This window comes from Macaca thibetana, chromosome 11, assembly GCF_024542745.1.
Source record: "Macaca thibetana thibetana isolate TM-01 chromosome 11, ASM2454274v1, whole genome shotgun sequence".
NCBI lineage: Eukaryota > Metazoa > Chordata > Mammalia > Primates > Cercopithecidae > Macaca > Macaca thibetana.
Genome location: NC_065588.1, coordinates 23,627,750 through 23,640,481, shown reverse-complemented (window position 1 = coordinate 23,640,481; position 12,732 = coordinate 23,627,750). Strand labels below are relative to the sequence as shown.

At 34.9% G+C, this 12,732-nt stretch overlaps 1 protein-coding gene across 19 annotated transcripts in view; it reads left to right on the top strand.

Moving 5' to 3' along the window:
* SOX5 (SRY-box transcription factor 5) overlaps positions 1–11,730 on the top strand; it is a 1,034,891-nt gene extending 1,023,161 nt beyond the window's left edge. For all 19 annotated transcript variants that reach the window (XM_050746696.1, XM_050746702.1, XM_050746700.1 and 16 more), the window contains 2 exons: positions 4,581–4,797; positions 6,724–11,730. In XM_050746696.1, the coding sequence (XP_050602653.1) occupies positions 4,581–4,797; positions 6,724–7,027 (521 nt within the window). In that variant the 3' untranslated portion in view covers positions 7,028–11,730. The remainder of the gene's footprint in view (positions 1–4,580; positions 4,798–6,723) is intronic.
* Positions 11,731–12,732: the final 1,002 nt, after the last annotated feature.

Genomic DNA, 12,732 nt, shown 5'->3' with positions numbered 1-12,732 from the left:
TATATTTTAGCAGAGAAAGGGTTTCACCATTTTGGCCAGGCTGGTCTGAAACTTCTGACCTCAGGTGATCCGCCCTCCTCGGCCTCCCAAAGTACCGGGATTACAGGCGTAATGCGCCTGGCTGCATGTTTTTATGATCCCATATTCTCAACAAAAGTAATAGATGCCACCTAGTCCACAAGGTCCATTTGTAATGGGATCGAAATAGAAACCATTAGCCACTTAAAATTGTGTCTCATTTTTCACCTAAATGTTATCTAAAAAGACATGAACATGCAAAGCTTTCAGTAGTATACGTAGAAAATATGAAAATCTGTGTGTAAAAATATATATCATGCATAATCAAAAACTTGAACTGATCAAGAGGAAATACACATTTTTTACATCTCTACCAGCTCTGATCTATTTTTCCCTTTTGTGACTATATTCTACCTTCCATATGAAATTTCCCATCTTTAAAAAACAACATACCAGTTTCATTTGGAAAAACCCTAGAAAAGAATACTTTATGTAAGCATATTTCACGTTTTAATATATCAGTTATTCCCAAATTAGAAATCCAAAATTGTCAGAATAAAAAACTAGTTGAATACTAAGATTTCAAAACTCTCTTTATATTACTCAATTCATGTGTCTGAATACCAAAAACGTGATAATTATTAATTAAAACTATCTTGACTGTAAGAGAAATATCAGTTTTGATGATAGGAAATGATATTTTAGGAAATGCAGCAAAAGCCTCTATGGAAAAGAAATGACTGGCTAAGAGAATTCCCTTCTGATGTGAGGGAAAGAGTATTAGAATGACCATATGATTATATTATAATAGAAAACATGAAAGAGAATACTGTCTAATTTCAGTCTTTCTGATGAAAATGTATTCTTTAAAGATGTAGCATTTATATTTGGGAACAAATAAAACATTGAGGTGTTGTGGGCCTCAATATTTAGTCACAGCTTTAAATAAATAAGTGATCTTCAAATATCCACAAGATCATTCTAAATGACCCATTTCATACAAAAGTACAAAGAAAGCTTGATGTTTTCCTCTTTGCTGATTGTTTTGGATAACAGCCTCCGACAGCATGCCGCTAATTCATTCTGCTTAAAACAGGCGCTTGAGCTGGGTTGACATTTTACGTAGTCTCTGGGGATCCTGGTTGACATTTTAAAGGGCTTCTAAGCATTTTATAATACCCTAAAATCTGGTTTTAATAAGCCATTCTGCTGAAATTGTTAACATAAGGAATCACCTTTTACTGCTTGGCGCTAGATCAGGGGATGAGGGACATCTTTTTCTGATTAGATATACAGTAGTTGGAGTAAAATGTGCAAATTCACTACAGACCCCATGGAGATGACAATGTTGCTCAGCCCAAACTCTTCACTTTCAGTGGATTGCCAGATTTAGAAAGGAAAGGAATAATCATAGGACCTTATTTTTTCCCCTATTTTGAGCGTCAAATACTTTTGATTGAAACTTCCTCTCTTGTCATCAGGAGGAAAACCCAATTGTCCTTCCCTGCTTTTTTATTCTAAAAGAACAACCTTTTGAAAGCAGCAGGGTAAACTCCCTGTACAACAGTCCAGAGTAAGCAGCCAGCCACGCCCAAATCAAGTAGATTTGTTTTATCTTTTTTTTTTTTTTTTTTTTTTTTTTTTTGGTGATATCCAAAATGCTTTCCTACCATTCTCATCAAGTATGTTTCAGGGGTCAGTTAACACCTCAGCTGCCTACAATGGTTATTGTACCTGCAAAGCCATTGAAATCAAAGCCAAACTTTTCAGTTGGTTAACCTAATTTGAGGGTAGGATGTTGAAATGAAACTGGATTTACCACCAAACGGAAATACCGCCCTGTACTGTCTTAAAATGTAGTAGTCAGCCATTTGACCCAGTTAGTGCTTAGGCTATCTTGATTCTTAGTTTTGAAAACACTTGGATTTATATGGCCATATTTTAAAGTGTAATTTAGGAGTCAGTGATACTCTTAAAGAAATTATACTATCAAGAGTTAAACTATTTTATAATTCCCGTTCATGCCAGATTTGGAAGCCAACTTATCTGAGAATTTACACATCTTTCATTATCCCATTTCTTTATATACATGCATCTTTTTTTCCTCTTTTTTTTTTCTTAAGCCAGACCAGCTTTCTTTAAGTTAGTCTAATTCCTCTTTCCACTGAAAGACCTCAACTATTATATTCCTCCTCAATAGGATGTTCTTCTCTCTGTGAGCCCCATGGGAGTAATTTCTACAGCAAAACCTTCCTGACCTGCAAAGGATTGATCTTGCCTCCGTATCATACCCTCCTGCATTTTCCACAACTATAAGGAAAATAATAAATTTTGTAATTAGATATTTATTATATATTCCCTGACTGATATAAGCTCCAAAAAGACAGGAACTGTAACTTTCTTATTTACTCACTACTACATATTCAGTAATTAATACAACACTATGCACATAGCAGGAAATACACAAACAGCTCTGGCATTCCAAGGCAGATTACTTCAAAGCATAAATATTTTCTTTCCTTTGAGAGGCCAAAGCCTTTTGGCATTTATATCATTTAAACTTAGGGAAGAATCTTGGTCAATTCCTCTTCTAATTGAAAATACTGGTTTCGTTTTTGAATTTTGAGATAATGATAGCTAACAAATTTTATATTAGATCAACCATCCTTGATCCATTTTTCAGTGTATTCCTATTTGTGAGTTATTTATGGCAAGCTCACTTTCCACTCCCTGATCTGAAGTTCAAAAAACTGGTATAAATGCTTGGAAGAAAATCCATTGAAACGGTTGTTCTAGTTCAATAGGATCATAACCATATCTGTGTTTATATAGGTCCTGAGAATAACATAATGGTATTCAAGAATCTTCAGAGAATAATGCTGGGCCAACAAGGAGTTTGAGATTGTACCTACAAATGATATGGCTTGACCAACCAACTTAAAATGTTGGATGATGCTATTTAAACAGAAGTTTAAGAAAGGAATAAAAAAAATAAATAAATAAATTTTAAAAAACTATTATTTGAACTGTAACCTGAGTTTATATTGTAAATAGAATAAATTCATATTGGCTTTCTAGATTTGGAAAAATATGTATTTATACCTATGTAATACAATATCTCTTCCAATGGAAACATTTCTAAGGGAAGACATATTGCCTCTTTCACTGCATGCTTTAATAAATCTAACAGCCCATATTGAGGCACTCTCTACATGTGTAATAAAGAACTATTCAACAGTGAGCTATTTGCATTTAAGATACGGAGTTATGGGTGAGTAATGAACTCATTTGAAAGCTTCTAAGATCTTACTTAGATGACATTTGAAGGCAGGTATAAGACTATTTGGTAGGGATATCCTAGTTCCAGTTTTTCAGTCTTTATGCACTCGTGTTGATTTGAGATGACTGTTTGCAGATAAACACACTTCATCTGCAAATAGATTCTTAAATCTCTCTTAATAAAAAAAAATTACTACTACTTCTATTACACATAGCCATACTGACAGAATCCAAGTTTTAAACCATATCTAAAATGTGAATTAGCATAAACTATTTTTATTTAAGCTTCAAATTTGTCTCTTTTAATCCCAACTAAATTCACACCAAAATTAATAGTGAAAAGAAAGGGGAAAAACAATTTGGGTTATTATTACTAATGCAGACTGTATCATGGAAAGTGACATCTTTGTATGTTATTGAAATTGATTAAGAGAAAATCATAATACACATTTACTGTAATTGTGACCTCTGCTATATTTTATATAGTAGGTGGCCATATGCAGGAAAGGGCGTACATTATAGCACAATGTAAGTTATGTCAAATCTGAGTTTGAGTCACAGATCTGCACTTCAATAATTATAACCCTGGCTAAGTTAGTTCATCTATTTGAATCTCAATTTTCTCATCTATGAAAATAGAAATGCTGTCTATTTTATAAGATTGAGGTGAAAGGTAGGAAAAAGATGACATATGTCAAGGTTTTAGCACAGTGTCTGGCACATAGCAGTTACCCACTCCATGTTCATTAATACTGTAATTTTAATTATAAAGTTTTAATAAAATGAATTTTTAATTAGTACCATTCCTGTAAGCTTAAAATACTTAAACATTTTGGGGAGGATGAGACTACATGAGATATGTTGGGAACTTTTATAGTAAAAAACATCTCCCACATAAAAATACTCAGTAACTGGATAGTCTCAGATTCAAAATGTATAACATAGCATGTAACTTTTCTGTTCACAGGTGAATTATATCATGATCTAATGTAGAAATGAGAAATATATCCATTAAATTATCTATGAGCTTTAAGGTACATAATACAAAAGTTTGACTAGAATGCAAGCCAGAAAGAAAAAAAAATACTGCCCAGTGTTTATATCTTTAGGTACAAAACCACCACCACCTCTGTTCTTGTGGGATCTCACTAATCAAAAACAGGTTTATGTATTTCTGGGTTTTGGTCAACATCTGTACTTTAGATTTTCTTGTTCTCAGCTATATCTCTTTTAGAATGCTTAGAAGCTGTGCAAATTGGAATCCTAACCTCCTTTCTTCATAGGATCTCGCTGGAAAGCTATGACAAACCTAGAGAAACAGCCATATTATGAGGAGCAAGCCCGTCTCAGCAAGCAGCACCTGGAGAAGTACCCTGATTATAAGTACAAGCCCAGGCCAAAGCGCACCTGCCTCGTGGATGGCAAAAAGCTGCGCATTGGTGAATACAAGGCAATCATGCGCAACAGGCGGCAGGAAATGCGGCAGTACTTCAATGTTGGGTATGGACCTTTTAGTCATTTTTCTCATGGAGCAAACTTCCTGTTATACTTAATGGGATGTGAAACATATTTGTTCAGTTGCAAAGAGGCATTTTGAAAAAGAATCTGAGCTCAGAGTATTTTCAGGGACAAATAATCTCCCACATGATCTTGAAAAATATGTCCGTATGAATCCACTGCAAGTTCCTAGCTCTAACATGAGATCTGTTAACAACTGGCTTAAAAACAAGATATCCACGAGTAAATAATTTTGAAGTTTTCCATTAAAAACTCAGAAGTATAACTGGTTCTTTTCTTCATTGGTTTGCATTACTTCCTAAGCTTCACCATGATAAATTCTAAAACTAACAACTTTACTGAGATGATACAAAATAAAAATCATTTCAAAATAAAAAAAAATACTTATTTCTAAATATAGAGAGGTTAGTGAACTATCAAGGTACATGTGTGACCTTTGTGGATTGCACAAGCTAGGGATTCTACTTAGGGCATAACAAGGTTGTGAACAGGAGGTTTCATTCTGAATTGAGAACGCAGCTCCGAGATGTTTTACAATGCTCCCGTGGCAAGGTTGTTGACAGTGTTGTAGATGTGCTACAGAAATGCATTGCTTCTAGAGAATTCTCTCAAAAAAACCCAAAATAAAGTTGTTCATGTTTGAAACAGAAGTTAGTTTCTAAGAGCTTCTTAGAATAATAAATATTGTTCTAAATGTGGGCAGAGAAAAACTCATAAAAACCTTTTCATATCTGCTCTCTCCCCTGCAGTTCCTTGGAATAGGCTGCATGCTCTGTCCAGGGCTCTGTGATATTGCAAGCATGTGACTCCTTGCAAAGCTAAACACAGAGCCCAACAGTTCTTGGGCAAATACTAAACATATGAATGAATAAAAGCATAAATGAACATCATCTCTTCATCCCTTCCAATAGGACCACCTACGTTATTTATAGGACTAGGTGCAAAAATGAGGAGACAGGGTCTCTTGTTAAAAAGTTATTAAGAATTTCAAGTCTGTGGCAGCACAACTTGAAATCAAGTATGAGACCTTAGCATAGCTGCACAGTTTGTACATCCATGAAGCTGGTCCTGCCTTCTACCACTACAAGGCCAAAACTGTTTCAGAGACTCAGTGGATAGTGTGAATTTGTTCAGCTCTGCTGTGTTCTGGGCAGTAAAGTTTTATTTTGAGAACTCTAATGTTTTAGGATTTTCCCATTAAAATTTAATTATCTTTACATTTAATTCTGGGGAAAAATGCTATTTCTGTATGTTATAGTGAAGGAAAACTGAACTTGGAATTAATGACCTGGGTTCTTCTGCTTCAACTTTCTGCACCTCAGTTTTTTCATAAAACAGTAGTAACAAAACAGGATTAAGAATAAGATGGGACAACACATGTAAATGTCTTGTACTCTATGAAGCACTCCATAGAAGTACGGTATTAGGCCGGGCGCAGTGGCTCACGCCTATAATCCCAACACTTTGGGAGGCTGAGGCAGGCAGATCACCTGAGGTCAGGAGTTCGAGACCAGCCTGGCCAACATGGTGAAACCCCGTCTCTACTAAAAAGACAAAAATTAGCCAGGTGTGGAGGCAGATGCCTGTAATTCCAGCTACTTGGGAGGCTGAGGCAGGAGAATCGCTTGAACCCGGGAGGCAGAGGTTGCAGTGAGCCAAGGTCATGCCATTGCATTCCAGCGTGGGCAACAAAAGCAAAACTCCATCTCAAAAAAACACAAAAACAAAAACAAAAAAAACAACAAGGTATTAAAGTCAAAGTAGGATACAGTCTGAAAAATGTTGGGCAATTAGATAAAATTAGTACCTTAGAATTGGACATTGCTGAGCAAATTAATTATGTAATAAAGTCCACATCTAACTATTCACTCACCCATGATACCTTTTTGGGAATTCCTTTCTTGACAGGCAACAAGCACAGATCCCCATTGCCACTGCCGGTGTTGTGTACCCTGGAGCCATCGCCATGGCTGGAATGCCCTCCCCTCACCTGCCCTCGGAGCACTCAAGCGTGTCTAGCAGCCCAGAGCCTGGGATGCCTGTTATCCAGAGCACTTATGGTGTGAAAGGAGAGGAGCCACATATCAAAGAAGAGATACAGGCCGAGGACATCAATGGAGAAATTTATGATGAGTACGACGAGGAAGAGGATGATCCAGATGTAGATTATGGGAGTGACAGTGAAAACCATATTGCAGGACAAGCCAACTGATAAGGGTCAAAAGATTGTTGTGACCTTAGGACTTAAAGAAGCCCTAACTGGTTCATCCTTACCAGTGGCCAAGCACATTAACTTTCTCATACACTGACTGTTACTTTAACTGTTAGTCTTAAATAGTTGGGACATCAGCTGACTAATAGACCTCAGCCTCAAAAGGCTTGGAAAGAAAAAAAAATACAACAAGCAAACAACAATATCAACAACAAGAGATTGAAATAAGCTATGGGTAAAATAATGCCAGTAATTCAGCTGCTACATCCAAGCACTGAAGTCTTACCCGTCAACTTTTTTTTTTTTTTAAATAAACTTTATGGCTGTTTGTTCTACAATGTTCTAGAAATTCTCACTCAGGTACACAGTGCCAACAAGTGGCTTGTGAATGTGTTTTGTTGTTTTGTGCTACAATTTTTAAAAAGAAATAAGTTTTGTTTTGTTTTTTGGGGTTTCTGGGTTTTTTCCTTTTCTTTTTCTTTCCTTTCATTTTTTTTTCTTTGTAATGCACCTGACAGAAAAAAAAGAAAAATGAATTTCTCTTTACTTCTCTCCACCTTCTCCATCTCTATACTTTAAAGATGGAAGTCTGTGCATGAGGGGGAAGAGGGAAAAAGAGCCTGTTTTTAACTTCCTTGCTATCCACCACAAAATAAGCAATTATTTTCTTTAGAGGACTTTCTTTATCTATTGCACACCACACTACATCTTTGAGCAAGTGCCAAATTTGTACTGAAGTGTTGACCAAGTTCATTTTTTCCCTTTACTTTTTCCTGTTCCTTCTTAAGTTAGGACAGTGTTAAATCTTAGACAATCCCTGAAAAACCTGAAATACCAGCAGCTGGTGAGATTTGACTTTTTTTTTAATGGAAACTGTAGGTGCTGTTCTCAGGTGAAAAGAGAGAGAGAGACATAAGAAATTTAGAGAAAAATATTTTCTGATCTTGGATTTTTGTGTGTATGTATGTGTGTGATTATGGTACTAATAGGAATAACGTTGGACCATTGTGAGTTAAACCCACATCTGGGGATGAAATCCCACATCCTCCCAAGTGACTGGTCTAGAAATAATCTTGACCTTGACTTTGCACTTCAAATGACAACTTAACCAAGTATAGGGCTCAGAAATTATATTTTTAAATGTCTAATATGATGATTATTGGATGGATCAGGTGGCCCTGTGTAATAGAGGTGTGCATGTATAACATGGAAGCTACTAGCAAACTGCTCCCAGATGTCCTTTCTCCCTGGTCAGTTGGTTCCATTAACGTTTGCTACTTAGTGATTTTTGTTTTTCCTGTTGATATTTCGAGCAAAACAATCATTGTTTTCATTGAATATATTTGGCCATTTTTCAGACAAATAGAATTAGCTTATTTCTTCAACATTCCATCCTTTCCCGATCAGGAAATGAAACTGATGATTTTACAAGGTATTTTTCACCCCTCCATGAAACGAGGTGGAGGCCTTTAGCATTTCAGAAGTGTGGGCCATGTGTAGTTCATGCCATAAAAAGTAGGATTTAATTAAAAGTCATTGCAGTCCAACAAAATGGAGCCTGGCTGCACCCAGGGATTCTTGTCACCGCTCTTCCCTTGCTGTCAGATGAATCCACTGAAGTCCAACTTTGGTTCGAGCAGAGTATTTGCGAAGAGCAACAACTGAATGTGATGGGACTGCTTATGTAGATTTTGCCAGCCAAATGCCAAGGCAGTTGTAGGGCCTGTACAAATAAATGCAAAATCATTTCAAGTCAATTGCCATTATTTGTACTGAAGTATCAGATAGTAAATACTGCAACTAGTAGCTCGATGTGCTATAGTTTTCACTCCAGTCATCATTTTCCTATCTCACCCCCCGAAACACCACCCTAAAGTTGGACTTTTACATATAAATAATGAAAAAAAAGAATCCCTTTTATTTTTCTCTCTCTCAGAAGACTTGCTCTGGGGTTTTGCTTGGAGGAGCTGATCATAGCCTGCATGTCAGAGATTTCATTTTGTTTGTTTTTCTGTTTGTTTTTGATGACTTTATTTTCATTTGAACTGCCTCTTTTTGCTAGTGTTGTAATAATGATGATGATAAAATAATAATAATAATAGTAATAATAATAATAATGGTCAGCTGTTCCCAGATTAGTAAGTTATGTATAATTTATTTTATTTCTCCCTTTCTATTTTATTCTGCTCTGATTTGGAAGTGCAGCCAATAAGCTGTTCGATATTTAAAACAAATTTCCATCTCCAACTCATATATGTATGTATATGTATATATATACATATATATATACACACACACACACATTTACCCACAATTTTACTTCTCCTTCCATAAGTTTTCTCCTTTTTAAGAATTTTGGCCCCAACAATATCAGTTCTGATGTTTAAAACAAAGGAGTGAATTAATAGGAGGGTCGTGTTCAATCTTAATTAACTTATGCTCTCATCACTCATTTTAGTTATTTAATTGCCACAGTCATCTAGAGCCAATTTTTTTTTTTGTTTCTGTTTGTTTTGTTTTCAAGCACTCTGGATAAGGAAAAAATAGACACTTGTTTTTATATCATTTTTATGTACAATGTGAAAACAGATTTTTAAAAAATTTGTTCTCTGTCTTTGTTAACAAATTCCTTCTGATTTATGTGGGTTCACCTCTCACGTTTGCTGGATACTTACTTTACACCATGTTATAAAAGATGCTTTGTTTTCATTTCATGACTTTGGGCTACAAGAATACTTTGTTTTAGCTCCAGGTAGATGCCATTGAAGGCATTCGTGGCTGAAACCAATTCTAACACACTTACCAGTGAATTGACAACACGTTGGTGTTTAGTCTTTTTTTGTTGTTGTTTTATTTTGTTTTATTTGAAGGGGAAAACAAAATTGTTAATGGTGACTTTTAACTGCTGAAATTCAAAAGTTGATTTTAGTTAGGTTTATGTCCGAGACTAAACTGTGCATGAACTGAAACAAAAAGCAAGTTCATAGCCCTGCATTCTGTTCTCTTGTTCTGACGGTTAATTCACTGGATATCAAATTTTCTTTGCCCTAGTTTTCCCCAAAGGAAAACAAAAGCAAAAATAGTTGTATCAACATTGAAAGTGCTTTGAAGTCACTTGATAAAAGGTGCTATGAATAGCAACTTACTGTGTTACTACATTGCCTTTTTGGCATTGGTTGATTTATAATTTTGGTAAAGGATTCTAAAACCCTGTATTCTTTTTCTGTGCCTCATAATGACCAAAAAAGATAAAGTAAAGAAAATGAGAGTAAGATCAAAAGATCAAACTAAAACATAAACAGTCTCCCTCCTCTCTGCTTTCTTATCTGTCTGTTCACACTTTATCTCTTTTCCTTTCTCCCTCTCTCACATGCACACACACACACAAACACACACACACACTTGCCCCGACACTGAGAAATAATCTTGCCAGAATTCTGGTTTTTAATGTTGTTGTAGTCAGTTTCTCTAAAAATAGTCCTGTTTTCATATGAATCTAAGACAACATCACTGGAGAAAATGAAGTTACTCATTTATAGTTACTAATAATAACTTAGTGATTAAGTTACTACAATTGGATAAAATACAAAACTATTCTTCAGTACATGTATACCTAAATTACTGAAGTCCATTTTTAAAGTTCATTTGGCATCTGCAGTTAAGAGTTAACCATGTATAAAATCCCTCCCAAAGAACATAATCATCATTGTTAAAACCAAATCCTCTTATAAAGAACAAATATAAAAAAAAAAAACAGTTTTCTTTGGTGAAGCTATTTTATAGATTTGATTTCTGGAGTAGAATTTTACCTTAATTCATCTAAAGAAAATTAACCATTTTTTGGTCCAACTTCAGATATTTTCTTAATCCAGAAGCTGTGACTGTTCCCAGAAGAAACCTCTTATATCACATTTAAAACAAAAAATAATTACACTTTCATTCATTCTAATGGGTAAATTATTGAATTGTAATAAACAACTGTATATTTACAAACAGGTTTATAAGATATTTGTCTATCAACTTAATAGTAAAATAAAACTTATGGGGTCCACAAGGAAAACTATGAAGGCCACTTAAAGTGGTTCAGGTATCTCTTTGTCTTGTAGGGCATAGCTGTTGGTTTAGCCAGGCTTTTACAGTATTTAATTTTAAAGTTTCCTATAACTATCAACTTCCCAGGTTGAAGATGATGTGTTGAGTTTCCTACTGATTGATTCCTGTCCTCCCCAGTGTTTCTGTCACTGGTTCACTAAAACAGTATTTATATAGCTCCACTGGCTCTAAAGCTTTTAGTCCTTCTAACATTTTGGATTTTACAAGTAAAAATGGAAAAAAAAAAAAATAGAAAAGAGACAATCAAATGCCTGGAGCTTAAAACAAAGTATGTGCAACCTACCATCTCACTTGAAATTTAATGAAATAAATAATTATGTAAATATAACATAGAGTTATAGATTTATATTTTGTTCATAACACATAGTGTAATATAAGTTGTATATTTTCATGTTTTTGGTTTTATGTTATCATTCATGCCACAATAAAAATAAAACAGGAGTTTATGTGCTCTTAAAAAAAGATGTGGGTTGCCACCAACCTGTTTTTTGTTTTTGTTTTTTGTTTATTTTATTTTATTTTTTTGCATTCTCCTTTTTCAGTATTACTGCCATGCAAGGCACCAATAAAAACAGCAAATGTGTTCTTTACCTATTATACTGTGTTTCTTTTCACAATTATTGTTATGAGGGTGTAATTATTAGTTTTATTATGAAAAGAACGAAAGTATGGAAATTTAATCTTGTTTTTGATATAAATAATCCCTCTTATTGAAGTTGACTTTGAGAACTAAAGGTTTAATTTTTAGCTGTGGACATTCCCGGAAAGACAGTCAGGACTTGATATAATGCGTTTCACTCAGACAGATCTAGCTTCACCATACTGTCAAAAGATACTGTTCTTATATGTAATTGATTCAACACAATTGAAAACCCGACAGTCGAAAGCACCTTTAATATTGTTGTTTTCCCTGGCTGGACACTATCCTTGGGTGGGGGATGGGGGATTTCTACGCTTTAGAATTGTGCTTTATCCTTTTGTTTGTATAGAAGATTTATAAATTTCAGATCATGAAATTACTAAGAACTATAATTTTCACCTCGCTGGTATCTAATTTTGAATAATGGATATTTCTGAATTGTTTAACATTAGCCTCTGAGTTCTACCTTAAACTTTTTTAGTGAATGTTAAAAACAAGAAGTCTCCTTTCCTTTCAATGGCCATTTTTGCTTGTCTCTTCCACCATAATATGTTTTTCTACCTTGATAGTTCTCTATGTAATAGTTTCATATAAGGGTGTTTGGTTGGTTGGTTGGTTGGTTGGGTGGGTGGGTGGGTGGGTGGGTGGGTTTTTTAAATAGGTATCAAGACAATGGGTCAGGTAACATTTGGTTCAAATGAATACAAGTATATAAAAGGGTTTATTCTAGAAACACTGCCCACTGTGTCCCTTAACAGGAGTATTTTACAAAATCTGGTCCACAGACCACCTACTTCAAAATTAACAGTGAAAAATGTAGATTCCTGGGCCCAACCCCAGATGTAGTGAATCAGAATCTCTGGGGATAGAACAAAGCTTTTGCTATTTAACAGCTCTAAATAATTCTGCATACTCTTATGTTCCAAAACAATCGGGAGGTGGGGATATTTTT